We start from the raw sequence: 25949 nt of genomic DNA, 5'->3' as shown, positions 1-25949 counted from the left end.
AAAAAAAATAAAACGCATCCAGATGGGAAAGGAGAAAGTAAAACTATCACTAACTGTAGATGATAGGATTCTGCATGTAGAAAATCCTAAAAAGAGCCACTAAGGAACTATTGAAAATAATGAGTTCACCCAGCTTGCAGGTTACAAGATCAAAATATAAAAACCAATTTTATTTCAAAATATTTTCAATGAAAAATCTGAAAAAAGTTAAAAAACACAATTCCATTTAAAATAGCATTAAAAATTAAAATACTTAGAAAAACTTTACCAAATTAAGATCAATACTTACCCTCTGAAAATTATAAAACATTGTTTAGAAAAAGTAAAGATAATCTAAATAAATGGAAAAACATCCCATGTTCACGTATTGGAAGACTGAACGTGTTAAGATTCCCCAAATTGATTTGTGGGTTCAACACAATCTTTATCATAAGCCTATCTGAATTCTCTGTAGAAACTGAAAAGCAGATTTCCAAAATTTAATATGGAATTTCAAGGGAACCCAAACAGCCAAAAAATATCCAAAAAGAACAAATTTGGAAAACCCACACTTCTTGATTTCAAAACTTTCTACAAAGCAACAGTGATGAAGACAGTGTGGTAGTGTCTTGAAGAGAGACATATAGATCAAGGGAATAGAATTGAGAGCCTAGAAATACAAAACCATATGTCCATGCTCAACTGATTTTTGACAAGACCATATAAAGCAAAAGAATAGTCTTTTCAATGAATGGTGCTGGTAAAACTGGATAGACACATGCAAAAGAATGAAGTTGGGCCCTCATACCAAAAACAAAAATTAACTAACACAGATTAAGAATCTAAATGTAAAAGTTAAAGCTATAAAGCCCATGGAAGAATATACTGGAGTATGCTTTTATCATCTCTGATTTGGCAATGCATTCTTAAATATGACACCATAAGCATGAACGACAAATAAGATAAATTGGAATTCATCAAAATTAAAACCCTTTGTGCTTTAAAAGATACTATCAAGGAAAGAAAAAGACAACTCACGGATGGAAGAAAATATTTGCCAATTATAAATCAGGTAAGAGAGTTGTATCTAGAATTTATGAAGAACACTTACAACTCAATAATAAAAAGACAAGGAACTCAGTTAAAAAGCGGCCAGTGGATTTGAATAGACATTTCTCCGGAGAAGATACACAAATGGCTCATGAACACATGAAAAGATGTTCCATACCATTAGTCCCGAGAGAAATGCCAATCAAACCACACCGAGACAGCATTTCACATTTAGTATGATGGCAATATCAAAAAGTCAGATAATAACCAGTGTGAGTGAGAATGTGGAGAAACTGGAACCCCCGTGCATTGCTGGTGCAAATGTAAAATGGTGCAACTGCCGTGGAAAACAGTTGGGCAGGTCTTCAAAGAGTTCAACATAGAATTACCACATGACCCAGCAATTCCACTCCTAACTATATACCCAAAATAACTGAAAACAGGTATTCAAACAAAAAATTGCATGTGAATGTTCAAAGCAGCATGATTCACATTAGCCAAATCATGGAAACAACCCAAATGTCTATCAGCTGATGAATGGATAAAAAAAATGTGGTATGTATATCCATACAACAGAATATTATTCAGCCATATACATGCCACAACACAGATGAACTTTTAAAACATCATGCTAAGTGAAAGAAGCCAGGCACGAGAGCATGCAAATTACACGATTCCTTTTATGTGAGATGTCTAGAATAGCTAGATCCATAGAACAAGAAAGTAGATTAGTGGTTGCTTAGGACCGGGGTGTGGAAGGGATAGGAGCATAAAGGGCTAACATGGTATGGAGCTTCTTTCTGAGGTAACAAAAATGTTCTAAAATTGACTGATGATGGTTGTACCTACCTGTGAATATACAGAAAATCACTCAATGGAACATGTTAAATAGATGACTAGTGTGGTATGTGAATTATCTCTCAATAAAGCTGTTTTAAAAATAATATTAATAATATGAGAACTAGTCAATAAGTGTTTCTTGTACTCCGAGTGCAAACTCTATGTCAGTCCATATTTTATCTATATATTTTTGTATTCTTGTTAATACTTTTCACGGCTTTACAAATTCCTTAAATTTCGTCATAACCAAAGAAGTTATTTTTTACTGTGCAATTAAGTGTTCTCTTTTTTGTCCAAATAAAACCATCAATTTAACTAATTACCTAACGAATGTGAGGAAAGTAATAACTCCTAATGTCACTCTCCAATTACCCTCAGTACACTTTCTGTCCTATAAGACACTGAGCATATCCCACTCCATACTCGCCCGCCATGATATCAAAGAGAAATAGATCAGTGTGCATCATGAAACCTGGAGATGAGGAAACCCTTATTGGACAAGAGTACTATATTTTGAGAAAGACTGGGGAAGGAGAAAGAACGTTTATCAAAATATAGAACCGGGCACAAACGGTTCCAAGCAAGCCTGGCCACCATGGGGTACACAGACAGTCCCTTTGACTACCGCGAGCCACTTCTTTAATGAAGTCTAGCCATAGCACGAAAGCAGGAGCACAGAGAAACACGGATAAAGCCCCCCTTGTATGGCTTTCAGCTCCAGGTGCCTATTAGCCTTCTAGAAAAGAGGAATAATTAAGACTAAAGCTGAGTAGAATGAACCTCAAGACCAGGAAGAATCAGTTGGGAATTCCTAACACAGTCTCTATGCCAAAGGTATTTTGGAGAATATAAAAAGAAACTAAATGTTTTCCCAAAGCATAGTTTGCCACCTAAATAATGAAAAACTCAGATAGTCTTCAAAATGTCCTTCAAAACTCTCTCAAATTAATGGAAGTGACAAACAAATCAAGGTGAGGCCTTCAGCACCCCCTTTTCATCATATTTAAAAGATCTTGTATGTCTAATACATTAAAATGTTCCACCATACATTAGGACATAAAGGGTGAAATAAAACCATTTTCAAGACAAAAGGCAACCTACCATTATGTGTTCAAGTAGAGAATCTATTGCGACTATGTTATCAAAATATGTTCTGGAAAAAAGAAACACAATACCTGTAAGTAATTTTATTTAGAACACAGAACATATTAAACTTTGAATATATTTTCCAGTTTTATTTACTTTTAAATAAAAAACATAAAGATAAATGTTGTTTGATTTCTGTCCTTTTGTGGCAACAGCCAATAATATTATTTCAAAGACATAAGTGAAACTTTACCATTGATTTTAACATGAAGACTAATTCCAGAGGATGCACTAAGTAATTATTTTATTGGGAAGTACCAAGATAGAGGAAAAAGTTTGTAGTATTTAACTAAAACTATGAAGGAATAAAATTGGGTTCACCATATTTAATATTTTCATTAATAATTTAGATTTGATTGAAACTATTTAAATTTGCTACATCTAATTAATACGGTTAAAATATAAATTATCACTGAAAAACTGGAAAGTTAAAATGTAGTTTAACTGTACTGAGAAGGCAATGTAATTCACTGGAGAAGAAATATCAGAATACAAGTAATGATAAGGACTTGATGACTTCACACAAGTAAAATTGATAGCCATTTTTATGAAGAGCAAATAAATATTTTGGAGGTGTATGGTATATATATTAAAATGCAACCCTCATAAATACATGAATCAACATACATGAATTATAGAGAATATGGAAAAAAGTACTCTTAACATAGCACCTGTTGGCAAGGTACTGCTTCCAGCATAGGTTTGTGTAAATTTAGCAACATACTCAGAATTAAAATAACTTATAGTAATACACAATGCCTTTCATTTAAAAGACAAATTATTTACCTTGAAGCCACTAAGACTGAGAATATGCTTAATTACGCTGTACAGTGAAAAATGTACTGCAAGGAAGATGGTAAAGTAAACAGGATTTCCCGCTGGGGCATAGATTTAAAGTGTCACATGGTTTAATTAGAGCTTGGAAGACTTGCCACATATTCAAACACACATGCAAGAGAAGGTGCCCAGCTTCCTTTTCTATGTGTTTGGAGGTAGTAATATCAAGTGTCCCAGAACTATTGTTTAATTCTGTCCCAAAGAAGAGAGTTGACCTAGGGAATCGACAGAGAACTCTTTTAGGCCCATATTTCTCTAATTTTGTAATTCAGGAAAAAGTGTAACATGAAGGGGCCACTTCAGGCTAACTGGTCGTGAGGATCACAGTACTTCTTGACGAGTAAGTCATAAACTGCTGCCAAAGTGAAAAGTGGGACAGAACAGGATCAGAGCCGCTGCTGGCGGCCGGGGAAGAACAGATACGTCATTTCTTTAGCAAACCTGTCAGAGGACATGACCTTGAAGTTACCCTATCTTGGGGCATTTCTCAGATTTCAACAAGTAGATGGGTCAGACATACAGAAGCCCTTCCCTGTAGCAAGCAAAACCAATACGAACCCAGAATTTAATAACTATCTGTAATTGTTTCCACTGCCAGCCCAAGGGGGTTTTTCTAGGTCAAACTTCAGGGAAATGGGACATTTTCCCTAAAATGATACCTGAGCTACTATACGTGGGAAAATTCAACAAATAATATTAATATTGTGGTTTGATTTACTGACATTTGTAGAGATGCCAGAGAGGATTTTTTGGAAAATAATGAACTAGAACATTTCCTCTCGTTTGCTTGTCTTGCTGTCTGTTTGCTCCTACAAAAACAGAAAAACTTAGTGTCTGTAACGTGTTCTAGCGACCCTACCTACAAAATATATACCAAATCGCAGATGAAGATCATTATGTATACATTTGCAATGCTTCACTTGTAAAGGGAACATGCAAGAGAAGGCAGCTCTATAGTCCAAAATACGATGGACCATTCTTACCAGAGTACCCACACAGGGAAGACGGATCGTCCCCTATCGACTGCAGTTGCCGCAGTCCCTTGCTACCAGGGCCTGCACTTAATTTAAACCATGATGGATGGGAAGTACCACATCCCTAGAAAGGGACACTTACTTTGACACATCGAGTAGAAAGTCATTCAACTCAGTCTGTTTGGCAAGGCCTCTGCACACCTGCCATAGAAAAGAATAGCTATTCATTATGACATTTCTGCTGATTTAAAAATAAAAACTCCAGGATACTATTTACCTTATTTTATTGCAAAAGGCATAACAGAATCACTCTGTCTATAATGTAATCAGAGTAGTAACAATTCATATTTATGGAATGCTTATATGTGCTAAGCACTATTCTAAGCACTTTATGTTTCTTATCTCATTTAATCACCACAAAACACTACAGATTTGGGGTTTATTTTTATAATTGAGGCAAGAGGGGGTTTAGAACCTGGCTAAGTTCCAGAGATGCTAAGTGATGGAGCTACAGCATCAGGACCCAGACGTTCTACCTGCAGAGTCACTCTTTCGATCTACTTTTAGACTTTAACAAATTGTCCTTGGGCACATTTCTACCTACGCTCGATATTGTCAGACCTGAGAAGTCCTTGCTCCTCATACTATTACCTTCTAACAATATATTTTTTTCTCTTTCTAGCTCACAGTTCCAGATCAACCTGAGTTAGCTGAAACGGACTTAAAAAAACAAAACAGCAACAAAAAAGGAGAAGCGGAAGATACAAAGCAGAATTGTAGGGAGGCCGTGTTCCTGAACTATAAGGTCTCGTTACCAGGAAAACTTTACGTAGTTTGTGTTCTCTCAAATTAGATCATATTTTCAAGAGAACCGGGTATCTGAAATGTAAGATTAATGATTTCATATTCCATTTAGTTCAGAGGATTCTTTAATTTAGGAAATGGAGTCATAAAAATACCATTGATACTCGGGTAGGCCCCATGGCATCATGGGTAAGTTTGGTATGCTCTGCTTCAGTGGCCCGGGTTCATGGGTTTGGACCCTGGGAGCAGACCTACACCACTCCTCAGCCACGCTGTGTCAGTGACCCACATACAAAACAGAGGAATACTGGCATAGATGTTAGCTCAGGGACAATCTTCTTCAAGCAAAAAAAGAGGAAGATAGGCAACCAATGTTAGCTCAGAGCAAATCTTCCACAGCAAAAACAAAACAAAAAAGTTATCAAAAAAAATATCTATCAATGTTGCTGCCAGTAGGAGATAGCTCCTGGGCTTTCAGTGGAAAGCAAAAGCCATAATAGGACACATACCACTTATTGCATAAATGATTTATATTTTATATAAATATATAAAAATAATTGCAAGATATTTAAGGCAGGGAGTAAGTAAATGTAAGTGAATAGATTAAAAAAATTTAGAAATAACAAAATATCTGCTATCCAGGAATAAGCACTGCGTTACTTATTGGCCCCCACTCCACTCCCCGATGCTGCCCCGTAAACATTCTTGTCTCTTCGGAAGCCCCATGAAAACATCCCAGAGACACACCTGAACCTGATGTATTGCCACTGAAGCCCAGGCAAGATTTGCTGTTGCAACCTAAAAAAAATTATGAGACAGGTTTTTATTAGTCACATGCAGACATCCCAATGACAGGCTCTAGCATTAATGGATATGAAGAATTTTCTGAGGTCAAAGATGAAATGTTTCCAAAACTTTGCTGACAAGTTCTGAAGTTACCAGCTATTCTACTCCTTTTATTACTCATTCACTGGACACATATTGAGCGGGTGCCTGCTGGGTACCAGGCACTATTCTGGAAGCTGGAGACGCAGCATCAACACCAAAAACAACAGAATAGCTTACAGTGTCCTGGGAGGAGAGAGAAAGACAAGAAAGAAAACCAGTGAAGTGCACGGCGTATCCCTTGCTGATGGCGGCTACAGAGAGAAAGAGACACAAAAGAGAGAAAAGGGATGGGAGACAGGAAGCGCTCAAGTCTACACCCAGTGTTCAGGAAGGTCCTGCTGACAGGGCCGCGTTTGAGGATGTTCGTAAAGGAAGTGGCTGGGGGTGGGGATGTGGAAGACAGCGCAGTCCAAGCAGAGGGAGAACAGACGCACAGGCTCTGACTAGGAGCCCGTCAGCCTTGCTCAAGGGTCCAGTGGGACTGGTGGAAGGGAGCTGGCTGAAGGAGCAGGAGATGTGTCATCCTAGTGAGTGGACAGGGTGCAGGCCGCTGAGGGACTTGGGTGTATATTGGGTGAGACAGACAGATCCTCACTGTATTTGGTTTTAGTGTTAATGAGCCAATTCTGATTCAGGGAATAGTGAATGGAACCTATTGCTTTCCAAATGGATGTGATGCTGGAACGTTCATTCAGGACAATTTTAAGAACACATAAAAGCAACCCAATGTCAGAACTCTCCAGTCATCCTATTACTCTATTCGATTCAGAATGTGGTATACTTTTATTTTTATTGTTAAAATAGATGCTTGCTAGAGCCAATGACTATATTTCTAATTTAATCAGTTTCTTCTCTAAATAACTGCAAAACAACAAACAAATTGGTTTTAAAAATCATTAGTATTAGTATGGAAACGTTGTTAAGCAAAGTGTGGTTTTAAATATTCATTCATTTACCCACTGAACAGTATTAATGAGCACCTTCCACGGTGTAGGTACCACTAAAGTCCTAACGAGCAGTGTTCAGGCCTCACCTCCTGATGACTGAGACAGAAGGCTTCTTTGCCCCAGTGCCGATACAGCTCAAGGATACCGATCAAATCACCAATCGCAGTGACAATTGGTAAACAAAGAACAGACTGGATACGAGTCCCTGATTCCAGTCCTGTACCTCTTGGAAATCGTTCATCCTGAAAAGTAAAAGTAGAAAAGTTATAAATTCAGTGAAGAAAATGGAATTGTTAAATTACGACTTTTTTTTTTTGGTGCGGAAGATTGGCCCTGAGCTAAGATCTGTTGCCAATCTTCCTCTATTTTGTATGTAGGTTGCCGCCACAGCATGGCTTGATGAGCAGTGTAGGTCTGTGCCCAAGTTCTGAACCAGGGCCACCAAAGTGAAGCACACTGAAGTTAACCACTGAGCCACCAGGCCAGCCCCAAGTTATGATTCTTATTTCTATCAGAAATTGCCTATTTGTCACCAATAATAAATGGTCCTTTTCAAAGGAAAACCAAATGATGATGGCCACTATATGCCTTGTTTAAGGAAAATGCTTATCTTTAGCAACATGGACCTATACCCAAACACTGCTTTAATGTTTATCTTCGTACAGTAGAATTTAATTAATCAATATATTAATGCAATAATAAAAGTAATTACAATGGTTAACATTCATTCATTCATCACCTTCTATGTGCCAGAATTCTTTTTAGGGCTTTACAGGTAAAATGTCAAAAGAGAAAATAACTCCAAATGTAAATACCATAGGAAGGAAATTATATACAAAATTTCTTTCTTTTCTATTTTTACAGTTGGACTCATACAAAAGCGTATGTTAATGATAGTCATTCTCATTGAAGCTCAAAGGCCCATACTAAGTATTCAAACACTCCAATAATTATCAATTATTTATCATAAGAAACGAAATTGGTTCTTTGACTTGAATGATTTTCTAGCTTAGTAAAATCACTCAACAAAATATAGGGTAATTGAGTGAGTTAATATCAACACACCAGTTCTATTTATTCAATTTCTACTATCTGTGGGAAGCTTTTCTTGAATCAAGAAGAGTACAAATCTATACTTATAACTTACAGATCTTTTGAAAGCTTGCATATGGATTGGAACATTTTCAAATGACAACTTCTACAGCATTTACCTTTAACATTTCGTTTTTTAAACTGAACTATATTTGACATGTAATGTGTACATTTAAGGTGTACAATATGTTGATTTGATATATTTCTATATTGTAATTTGATTGCCATTGTAGCATTAGCTAGCACCTCTTATCATGTCATACAATTTTCTTTTTTGTGGTGGGAATAATTAAGATCTTAGCAAGTTTGATGATTATAATACAATACTGTGGTCTATATCCACTATATTGTGCAACATTTACTTTTAGCCACATTTTCTATTCAACAGAATAACGAGTTGCCTGATTTTTTCAAGGTCATACATATAATTAGTGGCAAAACCAAAATGAAAGCCCAGATTTCAATGACTCCGACTGAGCACTTCTACAGAGCAAAGTCATTACACCTAGGTACTTGTTTGTACATTTGTCACTTTTTTTTGTTTTTGTTTTTGCTGAGGAAGATTAGCCCTGAGCTAACATCTGTTGCCAATCTTCCTCTTTCTTTGATTGAGGAGGATTAACCCTAAGCTAATATCTGTGCCTATCTTCCTCCACTATATATGTGGGTCACTGCCACAGCATGGCTGATGAGTGGTGTAGGTCTGTTCCCGGGATCCAAACCTGTGAAGCCCTGCTGCAGAAGCTGAGTGTGCCAAACTTAACCACTACGTCATGAGGCCAGCCCCCTACTTGTCACTTCTAAAGTCCAACCTCATGTAGTGACATTTCATCACAGTGATCACATACACTGTGGAAGATTGTGCTAAGGGTTCCAACTGCCACGTGCCCTGTACCCGTGTCCTTCGTCAGGACCTTCCAATACTGGGTCTGGACCCACCCACGTGATTTGCTCTGGCAAATGCGAGGGTAGTAAATTTGATGCAAACAGAGGCTTGGAAACTCACTTGCATGTTTCCACTTCTGCCCTTGGACCCCTGCCACCATCATTAGAACATGCCAGGCAGCCTTCATAAAGGGGTAGGGGGAGACACGTGAAATGCTGAGGCCATCTGAGACTAGCCTGCTGCTAAGGGACAGCCAGTTGACCCCAGATGCATGAGCAGGCCCAGCCGAATATAGCTCAGATCAGCAGGACAGCCCAATCCATGGACCCATGAGAAATAACCAGTGGTGGCTGTATGATGCTACTAAAATTGGGGTAGTCTGTCACACAGCAATAGCTGACTCATTCATAAATATCCTGTTAGGGTATGGAACACAAAACAGGAATTGTTTAATTTACACGAACACAAATATACATTTTTATGCTTAACTATACTGGCACGTATTAAAATAAGAACTATTCAAATCCAGCTCTTAATAGGTATGCAAGATATGGTTTTCTGAGTGCAAAAAATTAGTTTACATACAAACTCACTTATTGATCTAAATCTTGCTTTTAATGCTTTCTTAAAACGGCCTAAATTATGACATCAAAATGATTTGTCATCTTTCTTAATTAAATCCTTCAGGTGACAAATGTCACAAAGAGTAGAAAGCCACTTACCCCCAGGATGTCTTCTACTAGCAATGTTTTCCGGGACTTGGCCACATAAGCAGAGATCGTGGTGCCCTGGGCAATGGGCCCAGCAGGGATCAGCCGGGGCTTTCCTTCCTTGATTCCTGGAGGGGTGAACACACACAGGCTCTAGGAAGAAGGGAAGAGCATGTTTTACAGGGTTTCCTGCACATTGGCACAGCACAGAAAGACTCCTGCATATTACTTACTAGTCAAAAGAAATCTTTGAGCCAAGGAAAAGAAGAGACATAAAATGAGAAAGGGGCTTTGCCGTGATCAAACTGGAGTATCTGAGTTGAAATTCTCTCTCTTATTTCCAGTGCACAGAAATTACAGGCTAGATATAGCACCTAAGTGAATGTCTAGGCACAGAAAACCTCACAGAATAGCCTCCTATTTTGATACATAGAAAATAAAAAATTTTTTTTTAAAAACCATTCTTTAAAATGTCCATACTACCTAAAGCAATCTACAGATTCAGTACAATCCCAATCAGAATCCCAATGACATTCTTCATAGAAATAGAACAAAGCCAAAAATTTACATGGAACAACAAAAGACCCTGAACAGCCAAAACAATTCTGAGAAAAAATAACAAAGCTGGAGGCATCACAATCCCTGACTTCCAAACATACTACAAAGCTATAGTAATCAAAACAGCATGGTACTGGTATAAAAACAGACACACAGATCAATGGATCAGAACTGAAAGCCCAGAAATAAAACCACACATCTATGGATAGTTAATCTTCAAGAAAGGAGCCAAGAACATACAATGGAGAAAGGAAAGTCTCTTCAATAACTGGAGTTGGGAAAACTGGACAGTCACATGCAAAAGAATGAAAGTAGACCATTATCTTACACCATGCACAAAAATTAACTCTAAATGGATTAAATATTTGAATGTTAAGACCTGAAACCAGAAAACTCTTAGAAGAAAATATAGGCAGTACACTTTGACATTGTTCTTAGCAACATCTTTTTGAATACCATGTCTACTTGGGCAAGGGAAACAAAAGAAAAAGCTAACAAATGGGACTACATCAGACTAAAAAGCTTCTGCAAAGCAAAGGAAACCAAGAACAAAACAGTAAGACAACTCACCAACTGGGAGGAATTATTTGTAAATCATTTATCAGACAAGGGGTTGATCTCCAAAATACATAAAGGACTCATACAACTCAACAAAAGAAAACCAAACAACCCAATCACAAAATGGGCAGAGGATATGAACAGACATATTTCCAAAGAAGATATACAGATGGCCAACAGGCACATGAAACAATGCTCAACATCACGAGTTATTAGGGAAACGCAAATCAAAACTACAAGGAGATATCACCTTACACCGGTCAGAATGGCTACAATTACCAGGACAAAAACAACAAATGTTGGAGAGGATGTGGAGATAAGGGAAAGCTCATACACTGCTGGTGGGAACAGAAACTAGTACAGCCACTGTGGAAAACAGTATGCAGATTGCTCAAAAAATTCAAAATAGAAATACTATGTGATCCAGCTATCCCACTACTGGGTATGTATCCAAAGAACTTGAAACCAATGATCTAAAGAGATTTATGCATCCCTATGTTCACTGCAGCATTATTCACAATGGCCAAGATGTGGAAGCAAACCAAGTGCCCTTCTACAGATGAATGGATAAAGAAGATGTGGTATATATATACACATAGACAATGGAATACTACTCAGACTTAAAAAAGACAAAATTGGCGCATTTGCAACAACACGGATGGACCTGGAGGGTGTAATGTTAAGTGAAATAAGCCAGACAGAGAAAGACAAATACAGCATGATTTCACTCATATGTGGAAGATAACAAATAAATGCATAAAGAGAACAGATTAATGGTTACCAGAGTGGAAGGAGGTTGGAGTGGGCAAAAGCCATAAAGGGGCACATATGTATGGTGATGGATAAAAATTAGACTACTAGGAGTGAACATAATGAAGTGTATTCAGAAATTGATAAATAGTAATGTACACCTGAAATTACACAATGTTATAAACCATTATAACCCCAATAAAATTACTTGGGAAAAAAAAAAAGTAAGCTGTCCTTGGGGTCAAGACACTATCATACAAGAAACAGACCCACATTGGGCCCAACCTCCCTACAGACTTGGCACACGGATCTGAAGACAGGATCCATAACTACAGGTCAAAGTGATTTGCTCATACTTCTCATTTTCATCAAAAACCTTCCTTTCTCAGAATATTATTTCTTTTTCTAATACTCAATCACTCCACTCCTTAAACTGGCCTGCCCATAAAATTACAGATTCAGAATGCACCTGATAAAAACTTTGCTCGTTTCTGCACAAAAAAAATTTAAGACAAATCTGGGTGTATCTTCCCCTTTCAAATGACTGGGTGGGAGGGTACAGTTCTGAAGCTATTTTAAAATAAATGTTTTTAAAAGTATGATCAGTTATTCTGACTAAACCTAATCACATTTTTAAATATCTACTAAATAAGAATTGCTAAACAAATCATCGAGTGACCGGGGGCCATATTTTGACATAATTGTATTATGATTACCTACTCAAATCGAAATCACAGTTCAGGTAATTTCTCCCGATACTTCACTTTACTCTTATGTTAAACTGGATTGCTGTCACTTAAAAGGTTGAAGACCTTTTGAACCCTAAGTATTAGACAATCCTGTTAATTTAAACATGTACTATTTATTAGTCCCTGCTCTTACTAAGCTATAAGCTAGGTCTATGTTGGATGTAATTGTCAACTTATTAGATAAGGGGTTTCCAAGCTTTGTAATGTCCGAGGACCCTTTATTCAAATAAAGTCTTACTTATGATCACAAGAGAGTGAACCCTATAAACTCAAGCTCCTTCAGTCGACTGGGAGCAGGACGGAGGAAGTCAGAGCTTTGAGTCAACCCCGGCCATGCTAAATAAGTCATCACACTGTTTAAAGATTAGAAGCGAAGTTCAAAATATTTTTATTCACACGTATATCTACATCACTTAGGACTGTGCTTAAGTGGTATTTGCTAATAAGACAACGCCCATGAAAAATATACTTTAAGCATTTCTTTTAAAAAAGATGAAGCTTGAAATGTTTAAATACAAGTTCTATATTTTAAGATGATTTTAAAAATTTAACTATATATGAGATGATAAAGGACAAGTTTGCCTTATTTATATGAAGGAGGCGAGAAATCAGAGTCATTGATTTTCAAGTTACTATAATTCCATTGGCCACCAACATATCTATGGCACAGATGAAGCAAGACTGTCATTCGATTTAGTAGCTGTCATTGTCACAATACAATTCAGTGTGTCGCCCTGTCTGAAGATTGAGAGAAGAGTAGAAAAAGGGTTTAAGAACAGGAAGAGAGATGTCTGCAAGAAAAAAAGTTCACTTTTTTTCAGGCTATGGTATATTGAGCCTGAAGAAAAATCGCAGTTGACAACGCTTTCCCCAAACGATGAGAGAGTTAATTGTGAGAGGTATGTTGACTAATGCTCCTTTTCTCTACCAAAGTCAGAACTGCAGGAAATGAACTTAAATTGAACTGAGCGGTCTAGATAACTCTGAAAAGGAACTTCCCGGGACAGTAACAGAAGGTAAACTCTGGAGCAAGCTCTCAACAGTAGCTTTGGATGTTTTTCCCTTATAATTGTTGATTTTATTAGTTTTTTGTTTGAAGATATACAACAGACATCTTTTGGGGATGACTTTGCTGTGCCCATTAAGGCTGGATTTAATAACAACTTCGAGTTATACTTAGCTTCACAATTTGATAGTGATAGGATAGCTTATACATTCCTCTATTATTAGAAGATAATTTATTTAATATTATAAAACATTTATTGTCCCTATATAGGGTTTCTATAGATGCACAAGAAACAGATAAACATAATGCAAGCTCTTGTGTATATCAGGCTTGCTGAAGATAAATGGTTTAGAAATCTTTCAATTACTTGATTGAATCTGGAAAACTCCTGTGGATGATAAATAATTGTCAAAAAATTAAATAATTCTTTATAGTGGGAACTTTTATATTTGTTTTACTAATTAGCTCATGATTTTTCTTCATATTTATCAAAGAGAAATTTTTCCGAATGAGAGCTGAAGGCAAGTGTTAACACAATATTGAGTAAGTTGTCATGTGAAAGCCAAAAGCTCAGGCAGGAAGGAAAAATGAGGACCAGCCTGAGGCAGACAGACAGCTGTTTCTGATGCTGTCACAGCCTTACTTTCTCTCCTGGGTATTTGTGGTTTCCTACTCTTTTTGGGGGGGCTTGTGGGTTTTTTTACTCCACACAATTCATCTGTGCTGAAGCTCCCTTCATAACGTCCATTCCTGACTGAAGACGAGTCACTGGTTTGAACCGTGTGTTCCACAATCACTGTTCTTCACGATTTTAGTAACTGAATGGACTGATGAGCAGTCACTGTCACAAACAGAAAAAGTCAGTGACAAACCTCTAAATGAGAGGCTGAATTTTATATGTCTTCAGTGATGGGAAAGTTTATTAAATCTACCTGTATTTAGTCCACAGAAATAATCAAATAGACGGTGGTGTGTTGACTGGTCTTTTTCCCACTGCCACCTTCATCACATACAAAATCGCCAAGAACACATGGGTCTGTTTCTGACCCCTCAATTCTGTACTTTTTAGATTTATTTGTTTACCACGCTGTTTTAATTACTGTAAGTTTATAGTACATTTTGTGATCTGGCAAGGCAAGTCTTGCTTTGGTTCCTAATGTGTCAAAATAATCATGACTTGTTTTATAAGATATATTTAAAATTTTTCATGGTGAAGGGCCAGCATTATTGCATTAACAAATGACGGGTGTAAATAAGTTCTATAGTAACTTGCAAAGCAAATAGAGACTTTATTTTTCAAAATCAATCATTATGACCTTTGACATAAGGATCTCACTGGGATGTTCAGATTAATAAGATAAAAATCATGATACTATTTTCATAGGAGGATGAATGAAAACTGCTCTTTATCAAACATTACTACCTGATATTTTGGAATGTATTAAGACTTTCCTGCATACATTTCCAATGTCTAATTCATCTATAAAATCTGGTGTTGAACTGAGTCTCTAAAATTAACTCCTACACTAATGTTGTATGAATTTATAAAAACTTTTATTAGCACAAACATTTTTTAGAGGCTAGAGACAAACAACTAAAAACAAGGAAAGTTTCAAAGTTTCAAACCTCAACCACCTCTACCTTTTCCAGACAAGAAATTAACTGCATCTGGGGCACGTAAGCTGACGAATGAGTGCTGTGGTTCTTTATTCCTAGTCGAGAGCTCTGGAGGTGCCATGATTGTTAATCCCCTCACCTCCCAATATCACCACGGAGACTGGGCAGAGCCGGAACTCAGCCCAGACGCCACGCCACGGTAGGAGATGAATTAGCTTTTTCAACTGCTCAAAGAAACTCATTATGAACTAGCCAACATTTTTGTAATAACAGCAAATTTTCACCCACCTTTTCAAAGTTAGACAATTTAAATTAGAGAAGATTGGTAATAGTTGTCATAACCAGTAGGTGGGCTCAATGTAGGAATAAAAAAGCATTCAATTTAGAAAAAAACAAATTTGGAGAAATAGATATGGTGGAAAATGAACAACAGAATAGGCTATCAATTTATTCTTTAAAAGACGAGATTTTTTTGATGAAATAGAAAAATCTGACTCACTGACATCAACTAAACAGATAAGTCCACTTCACTGGTCAACACTTGCTCTCATCTTTCTTTCTTTCCCTTCTCATCTTTCTTTCCTTACACAATTCAAAGATCACTTCAAACCCCATTTTTCTTTTAAAGGCTTCAACTCACAAGCAGTTAAATTTTAGAAATACTTTTTAAGAAGAAAATTAGTTAGGCTTACCATTGAGTTATTTTTCTTACACGACACTAGATGGCACTGGATAGTAAATGAATTTTGATCTACGCACATGGCCATGAGCAACTTGCCCCCACACTCACCTGGAACTTGAAATAGATCACTAACTTTGTTTACATAATTCTTAAAAACGAACCCACTAAAGTTCACTGTGCTATTGAAAAAGGTCACCCGATTATTCTGAACTACTGGCTCTAAATTCTAAAACTCCTATCTGAAAAGCTATCTATGAACTTACGTTATGAATTAAAAATCTAAAGTACAGTTAGAGTTCATGAGGTTTTCAGCTTTTACGAACAACTCTTATGGATATCACAAGGAAAGCTATAATGATAACAGGATAAAGTGTGTTACGTATCAGTTGGAGGACACGACCGGGTACAAAAGAGCAAAACTGTAGAAACATTAGACAGTGAATTAAGCAAGATGTTAATGATGGAAAAATCAGGTTTTCCAACAAACATTTCAAGAGCATCTTGCATATGTTATGTGTCAGGCACTGCTAAGGGCTAGGACATAAAAATACACTGCTTCCTTTTTTAGTTCCAGATTTCTTACAAATTGCTTCTTCTTCCTAAAAAAGTCCTTTATTTTCCCTCCTTCTCTACTAAGTGAGAGGTCTTCCAAGCCCTGTTCAAACAGGGCTGATCATCCAAACTGTTTCTAATGTGGTCCACCCCCAAATCTCCACGACTCCCACCAAATTCAGGATCCCAGAGCACCGTGGGTTCCTCATTGCTTGCACTTAAGACCACGTTCTACAATTAAGGATTTCTCGATTTCCCCTACTGGTTGTACATTCTTTGATGACAGGAATGAGTTTTTATTCACCTTTGCATGTTCAGCAATTTAGCACAGTTTTGGTACATAGCAAGTGTCTAAAATGGTTTGTTGAATGAAAAACGTTCATGACACATTTACCCAATGGAAGTTAAATTAAGGTTTAGAAAGTTTAAAAATCTTAACAAAGTCGAGAAGTAGTGAACTGGAACTCACGCAATCCAATTCCAGAATCAAAATTCTTTGGAAAGCTAAACTACTTACTGGGAAGCTTTCCTTCTTTCTCCAAACTCTGAAACAGTGTAGAGATAGCACAGGAATTCTCTCTCCTGAAGGGCTATCCCCAGTGAGATGTACACAAAAAAAGAACAGGAACCTGTTCTGGTCCATCACTGTAGCCCAGGTTTACAACTGTTTGAACAAGGATGTGCTCAGAAAACATTCTGGTGAATAAATGTCCTCCCGGCTTTTAGAAAAGCATTATTTTAACACTGTTTTCAATTTCTTCCATTTACTGGTGTATTAGGTTTTTTATCATCATTTGCATTAAATGGAGCAATTTATATCTTCCTCGAAAACTGTCCATTTTATCTAGATTTTCACATTTACTAACACAAGTATCCTCTCATAATTTGTCATTTTCACTATATCTATTGTTGTGCTATATTTTAAAATTATTAAAATTATATATAATTCCATCGTCTCTTTTTTGCTAACTAGGTTAGCAAATAATTTAATCTGTATAGTTGTTATATTTCCTTGTTTATATAGATTTTAGTTTTCTATATTCTTAGGTTAAATTGGTAAATCCTAAGAGGGCAGAGATTTTAATTTACTACAATGCCGCTAGTAACTAGAACACGACCACGTGGTAACACCCACCAAAAATGTGTTGAATCAATACATTAACTTATTTTGTCAGCTTATTTATTAATGCTTCAAAAATGTATAGAGAATGTTTAATACTTTAAAGATGTCAATTTTTCACTGTGAGTAACTTTGTCCAGAGCTTCAGCAATACTGTAATTCATCTTCATAAATATTATTCTCTAAATATTCCATTAACTGTATTTAAATTTTTTCTTTGCCCAAAGAGTTACTTAGCATATTATTTAATTTCCTTGTTTTTAGCCATTGTAACAGATCCGAATTCTTAAATGGGGGCCAAATGCATCAAAGTAGGGTCTAATCAAAGAAGAAAGGGAACCCCAAGTTGGTAAATCCCAAAATAATATACTGAGTTTAATACATAGACATACATATTTGGATAAACCCAACTAATGATATTATTAACATCCTCTAAATTGTGTTTTTCTGTTCACTTTTTGGTAGGACTGTTTTGCTCTATGAATTTCAATGCACCAATATTTACTGTAGAAACTCCCTAACAGCCCTCCCTTCACCGTAGACTAAATCTTTCACAGACCAAGTGACTCTCTTTTCCTATTTAATGCTTTTATTCCTTGAATTCAACTTTGTTACTGATATGTGGCACTTATTCTCCTTTAGTCTGCATTTTTCTGGAGTAGGTTGGCTCCATCTAAAATTCCCTTTATTGTGAACCTTTCCTGACTCACTTTGCTCATACGCATCTCTATAAAACAGAACAAAGTTATGGGGTTTTTAAACCTGATTTAAGATTTTTTTCTTTTAATAGCTGGACCTATTCTACTTGTAATCTTGTTGTGATATCTTTCAAAATGAGTTCCACAGTCATATTTTATGTTTTATTTTTCACTAAATACTATTTAGTTTATTTTCTATCTTCTCCTTAACTTTCAAAGTTTTCTTTAAATTTTTGCTCTCTGGTAAAATGAATGTGGTTTTTAATTCTACTAGTGCAATTTCGATATATTTAAACATTACTTAAATTATATTTCTTGATGCATCCATTTCAGAAATTAAATGATCTCTACTGATTCTCATTCATGAACAAAAGAAATTGGTACTTTTATAAGAATTTTATAATTCCTCTCATTGCTATGTTAATCCTTGGTATTTATTGATATAGCCTAAAATTTTATCTCAGTCTATTTGGGTTGCATTATTACAATTTTGTCATTAAAGCACATACATTTCGTTTTGAAAATGAGTTATTTAAGAAAAGCTTTTTAGCTGAGTCAAAATCCCGATCCAATTTTTAAAAACACTGATAAATATTTATAATATACTAACATTTATGGATAAAGGAAGGAATATAAGAAAATATACATGTATCTGCTCATGAGTGCCAAAAAAACTTTTATTTTATTTAATACGTTTGGCTACATTTTACAAGTATGTCAACATCTGTTGCAAGCAATACGGTAGATTAGATAATTTGACATTCCTGAAAAAAGCCATCTTAAAACTATTTAAAGGCTGGATAAAGTATATTTTACAAATCTTTTTTGCCAGGCTGAGAAGAATGGAAGGAATCCACAGAAATCTAAAAGGAAGTAAATAAAGGAACTCCAAGAAATCAGCAAAGTGGTTTTTTTCTTGAGTATCAACCAGAGCCTAGATACACTGACCTTCCCTCAGGAAAGCCACGTGGCTAACAGGACACAAGAGAGAAAACCCGGGACCTCTCTACCTGGGAAGTCTACGAGGAGACCCCTGTATGGGGCTATGTCCTCATCTTACGCTAAAGAGTAAACACACTTACAGCTGCAAAGGCATTACAAGGAAAACAGATTATCTTGAATTTACTGCTGGAGGGAAAATAAAAACCTCCTCTCAGAAATCATAACTATGCATCACGTGCATTTGAGGTTTGAATCCATAACACTTTGCAGTCTGAAAAAAATCGCAATTAGATTATTTAATTAAAATAGTCCTGGATTGGTAGTGCCTTAGGTGACTGGCAAAAATAAACACATATCCCATTTCTAGGAAAGGAACTTCAACACAAACCTCAAGAATATCCAATTAAAAGGGCCCAAAGAAGAATACTATTCACGGCTAAAAACAAACAAACAAACATAAAACACAGGAGCAAATAAGTCACCATCAACCATAAATTCAGAAAGAAGACAAAACAATATAAAAGAGTATACTTAATATATTTCAAGAAATAAAAGATAAGCTTGAAAATATGTCCAGGGAACAAAAAACTAGAATGGAGGACTGAGACCAATCAACAAACAACCAAAAAGTAACTATATTATAGTCAATATATGGAGAGAACATATTTATCAACTTGAATTCTCTATACAGCAAAAATATCTTTCAGGGAAGTGGTGAAATGAAGACACATTCAGACAGACAAAAACTGAGTTTCCCATCGGCGGATTCTCACTAAGGGAAATTCTACGGGATAGAAGAAAAATGAGTCCAAATGGAATACCTGAGATGGCAGAAGAAATGAAGAGCAAAGAAAGTGGTAACTACGTAGACACATCTAAAGAAACACTTGAGTGAACCTCAGACCTCAGACCATATGTCTTCTTCCTACCCACAGAAATCCCAGGGTTAAAGAATAAGGGCCAGTTATCTATGTGGAATACACAAAGGAAAGAATACAGTTAGCAAAACACAGTAATTATCTCCTAAAGTTATCCTCCAGAGAGACAGTCTCTGCCTTCCTGAAGCTTCTAATCTAGTGAGAAAGGCAGATAAGCAACCAATCACAGAAATCAAGGATATATATGTAATTACAGATCCGCTTGAATTCAATGAAGAAGTATATGATATTAAGGAAGCATAACAGACTGGGATCTGACTTATGGATGTCAGAAAAGCTACAGTTTGGCTGTGTACCCTGCTGTTCCGAGGGATACACCATTGAACAAGACACAGCCGTCCCTGAGATGTGAGAGAGAAAGGAGAGAGGAACTGATGACCTGGAGAAAATCACATGGAGTAAATTAACGGCCTTAGGAGTTTAGAATAAGCAGTGACTAAAGCCTGAGAGAATACGACATCTTCCCCTCAATTAAGTTACGAAAGTGAATGGTGAGTAAAAAGTGAAAGACTCAGAATTGGTAGACGTAGAATTACAATTGAGAACGTTGTACATACAAAAGCTTTTTCTAAATCGTGTATTTGAGGAAGCTACTTCACCGAGGTCAACGTATAAAGAAGTCTGCAGACAATAAAGTGAAACATACAGCCAAGTGATGAAGATTAGAGTAGACTGGATTGGAAATTTAAATCCAAGAGCTTTCTGATGCTCTCACACCCGGCAGGCCCAGGGCCTCTGGTTGCTGTCCCTTTTGACCTCTGCAAACGAGTGCTCCCCATCCTCCTCCACACACAGAAGAGGGACATCCCATAGTGGCAGCCTCAGTTCCAAGTTTCACATCACTTCTTTTGAGGGAAACAGCTATAAATGCTGAGTCCAAGATCCAGGTTTCAGCAGAGAATCTGATTGGTCCCAGGAAGTGGGATTGGAAGGAAAAGGTCCCATGATACAAACATGGCTGCCTGGCCAACCCTGTGGTTGTCTGAACATCTCAGGGAAGGAGTAAGGAGATGTGACATCACGATTACACTGAGCTATTATACATATGGATAAATTATAAAAATATCTGCAAATTATATACAAATTTTCTTAAAGGAATTCTTAATTTTTTAATTAAAAAAATCCCAAAATTTTAGAAATAAATTTTTAGAATGAACAGGTAAAAGTGAGATCTACTTATTATTTTAGTAGCTTGGCTATTTCAAAATACTACCAGTGTCTGAAATACAGTGAAGGCATTTAGAAGTAGTAGTAATATCTGAATAACTCAATTTAATAAACACTCGTCTGACTGTTTATATGAAAGACACTAGGAGAGATGTTGGTGAATATACGAGTGAAAGAAAAAGGTCCTTGCCCTAAAGAGCTTTTAATTTTGTAACATAATTACAATACAATGGAAAACAAAGGCTGGCAAATGGAGAGGCTCAATTATGAGTAGAGTAAATCAACCAATAAATATTTTTTGTGCAATGACTTCCATGCTTTGCACTACTGTAATGTCGAGTACTGTTAAAAATCCTGCAGTACCTGTGTCTCTATTCCTAGTAACATTTTACATAATACAAATAACACACATTTTGAACACTCAGGAATATGAGTATCACTTTGCACAAATACATGCCAAATCTCAAATAACAATGCCTAACAGTAAGAAATACACAGTAAAAGTTTGCCAAATCAATGTGTAAGTGGGTTTTCTATATTTAAGCTATGAGTATAAGTTTTATCGGCCCAGAATATTATTCTAAAACATGTTATGTACATGTTTTTAATACCATAACAAAACTCAAAAGCCAGTAACTGACTGTCTCGAAATACTTTTGAAAGTGCATGTATACGCCACACTGGACAGTGGGCTGTACTTTAGGTTAAAGCAGAAGCACAGAGCCCAGCCTGTTCCTCTGAAGACTGGAGCAGGTAGACCTGAATGGGCTGGACCATGAACCAGGCTGAGCCACGGCCACGGAGCTTAGAGACCAAGAGTTAACAATTCCATCACGGCACTTTCAGAGTCCTCTTAAAAAAACATTAAAAATCACATCAAAAACGTTGAACTTTTGTTCTCATTTTATCCTCCTGCGGATTGTGTGTAGAAACGGGCACAGGCTGTCCACGACGACACCAGGCAAATGGCACTGAAAGAACTTCCTTACAAAACAGTTGAGTCTAGAAATGCCATTCATAAGAGAGGAGACCACAAACCAACACCAAACAATAAGGACGTTATAAAATCTCATGCCTACATGTTGCCATGTTGCTAAAACTCTGAGCTGGTAATAACCACATATAGAAACGAAATACAAAATCAGCTTAAAATACTTAATTACAACACATCTGTCAAATTGTTTGCAACATAACACTTTATCTTTTTAATAAAGCTAATGACATTTTTCTTATCTACAGCACCAAAATCTAAATTTAGGTACTTACATTATTGCACTCTCCAAGGAAATACAGTGCAAATCCATCAGCTTTTGTGGCTGCCAAAGTAATAAGAAAGGAAGAAACTAATCTCAATAGAAGAATATAACATGTATGAATTCTCTAAGGTGAGCCCTCAGATAGGAGTCTTTTGAATGCATTTGTTAACATAATTAATGGTCGTGCAGTAAACTGAACAAAATAATTCACGGCTTAATTCAATTAAGTAGAATATTCTCATTTATTTTTTCATCAGCTATTGCAAATGTTACGATGTGACATCCTCAAATGCATATCCAGCAGTCAAGGTACTGTGAAAGAATGTATTTGTCAAACTTTAAATAGCAGAATTATTGGAAAATATTTTTGAAATTTGAGAACTGTATTTAATTTTTTAAGTATTAAAAAATACCAGAAGTGATTTTCATAGTATTAAATAACCATTATAAGTATCAACAAGGATAATGTACACATCTACATATCATCACCGAAGAGAACATAATTTAACTCTTCTAAAACTGCTTCTGGGTCATCTGAAGGCAATTATCAGAGCAGTTAATAGATCATTCTTGAGGGAGCACCTGCATATAAACCCCTGCGTAAGTCCTTCCACCTGGGTGGCCCTGGGTAAGCTATTTGGCCTGTCTTTGCCAAGGCTTCCTCATTAGCAAAACAGTGATAATGACACATAAATTTGTCATCTCTCCAAGTAAATTTAAAATGTTTTTTCTTCCTTAAAAATTAATGATTCCTTTTCTAAAGATGTGATATAATTCACTAAAACTGTACTTTCCACAGAACACCAGGTTTTAATTAGAAGTCATAGTATATTCCATTTATACATCAGGAAGATGCTTTTTTGGGATCAGATAACTTAGCAATTTTTAGGTTTGACTCACTCTGGTAGTTTCAGAATAAAATATTTTCACTTCAAACATAGCCCGAGAATCGAAGTAAATAAATGACTTGCATTTGCCTCTTAGTATGTGAATTATTTTTGCCACTTTTTGCAACGGAATAAAAGAATTCTTGGTTCATTTTTTTCTACCAAGAGGAATACAAAACATTCCTTACCTATTTTAATGATGCTACTCAGTTCATAGAGGAGAAGCTGGTTGTCTCCCCCAGTATCCAGCCGCTGTTCTATATAGCTGTTAAGTTCATATACAACTCCCTGCATATTCGTATCTTGGTACTTTGAATAAAAAAATAAAAAGAAAGGGCATAATTAAACATAATAAAACAAAAATTCCTTAGTTTGTAAAACATACTATTAATATATTTAATGTTATTACTAGCTGTTGATTATGCTTTTATAGAGCATGATTTAAATACCATAATTTACTATAAAAATAGATTGAAAATTTAAATTGCTACGACTTACTAAGAATATCTATAGACTCCACGTAGGCTTATTTATATTAAAATATCAAATGTTACAGATTATGACTGTTTCTGAAGTTTTGTAAATAATGTATCAGGCAACTTGATCAGTAAAAATAGTATAAAAGTTTGCTAACTGAAGGAAATATTGTGACAAGCTAGAAGAGTCACCAGTATGCACTGCACTGGGTGAAACAAAGTTTGTTATTACTCTCCAGTTATTTGCATCAATGTGGCTGCCACCCTAGTCGGATCTCAAATATGCCACTAAAACAGGAGGAAGAGGTGTGCACTCCAGCCGCCCCTGCGGGAGCAGCCGTCGCACAAGTCCAGAGCACTAGGCTTTATCGTGGTACCAGGGACAACAGCAGGGGGACAAGGGGTTTGGGAAGACGGTGGAAGCTAAATCTCAGCTACTCCCAGCACAAGCTACCACTGTGTGTATTCTCTACAAGTACTGAAAAACAGTCTTCTAACAAATTGCCCCGCTCCCAAGCTTGCCTCCTCTCCAAACAACAGCCACGGCAAACTTTAAAAATAAAATAAAACTCTGTCATTTCCTGGGTTAAAATAGTCCTGGGCCTTCCCGTTTCACTTAGAATAACCGACAAACTCCTCACAGAGTGGCCTCCCACACTCTACAAAATGTGGTGTCTGTCTGCCTCGGAAACTGTCTCAAGCCACCTGTCTCTCTCTTGACCACCCAGACATCTTTCACTCCTAAGGCTGATGACTTGCTGTTATTGGGTACTCAATAAACATCTGCGGAAGGAATAAACAAACGAAAGAATGGATGAATCAATCAATCATTTCCCAAATATGTACCAGCAATCCTGACAATCTTCTACATGCAGGCACTCTTCTAGACATGAGAGACACTAGAGGATGAGCAAAATAAAATTCCAGTCCTTGAGGAACTTACAGTCCAGTTGGAAGAGAATAAATAGGGAAACTATATGGTGTGACGGAAGGCGACAGGTGCTATGCAGAAAGCGGGGCAGGAAAGGCTGAGCATGAACACCTTTGGAGGGAGAGGGTTATCTTTGTAAACCGGATGGTCAGTGAAGGAAGACTTCAGTGACATGGGACATACAGGCAGACTCCAATGGAGCCTGATGCCTTTAATGCCCGAAGTCTGCCTAGCCTCCTCTAGTGGCTTCATAAGGGACTGCTGATCATTCACCACCTCTCTTAACTCTTGACCTATAAACTGACTCAAGTCCAGGCAGGGCCCAGAAAATAAAGTATAAAGGATGACTTGTCCAGAGTGCACACACTCCCCCAAAATGATGAGATTTAGCCAATGTATAGAAACCCGGGAAACAGATGAGAATGGATCTTAAGGGTGCTGAAATAGTGTAGAAGAAAGATAATATTGGATCGGGGCAAACATTAGATATGGGTGCAGTAAGGAGAGAGAGTGGCTTCAGTGTGCAAGGGCTGAGTTGGCTGAAATCTGTTCCCCAAAGTGGCCAACACTAAACACCGTTGAAAAGCCAGAACTTCCCTACTATACATTCCAATCTTAGCAAGACTGGGATGCTAGCATGGATTTATGCCGTAAGACCTGTTTACCCAGCCTTTGGCTACATCCTACAGATACTCTCTTCATCAAGTTTGTGAGAAGTATGTTCCAGAGGGTGAAGCGGCCTGTGTGAAGAGCTCTGTGTTGTGGGCCAGGAATGGCCGTGGGAACTGCTGCTATCCAATGGGGTTTCCTGAATTCACTCAGGAAATGGGATCTTGGCACAGCAGGGCCCAAGTGGCAACACATAATATCTGGAGACAAGGTGGGAGTTGTGAGCATGATGGACACAAC

General features: G+C 36.8%; 1 protein-coding gene across 7 annotated transcripts in view; it reads right to left on the bottom strand.

The window, feature by feature from the left end:
- PDE10A (phosphodiesterase 10A) overlaps window positions 1–25949 on the bottom strand; it is a 538749-nt gene that overhangs the window by 60353 nt on the left and 452447 nt on the right. For all 7 annotated transcript variants that reach the window (XM_008516208.2, XM_070603240.1, XM_070603239.1 and 4 more), the window contains 7 exons: window positions 23822–23942; window positions 22757–22806; window positions 10166–10306; window positions 7552–7707; window positions 6378–6428; window positions 4969–5027; window positions 2971–3022 (listed from right to left, as the gene is read on the bottom strand). In XM_008516208.2, the coding sequence (XP_008514430.2) occupies window positions 2971–3022; window positions 4969–5027; window positions 6378–6428; window positions 7552–7707; window positions 10166–10306; window positions 22757–22806; window positions 23822–23942 (630 nt within the window). The remainder of the gene's footprint in view (window positions 1–2970; window positions 3023–4968; window positions 5028–6377; window positions 6429–7551; window positions 7708–10165; window positions 10307–22756; window positions 22807–23821; window positions 23943–25949) is intronic.

Source organism: Equus przewalskii, chromosome 32 (assembly GCF_037783145.1).
Source record: "Equus przewalskii isolate Varuska chromosome 32, EquPr2, whole genome shotgun sequence".
NCBI classification, from domain to species: Eukaryota; Metazoa; Chordata; class Mammalia; order Perissodactyla; family Equidae; genus Equus; species Equus przewalskii.
Note: the sequence above shows the minus strand (reverse complement) of the source record. Positions and strands in the feature narration are given on the sequence as shown.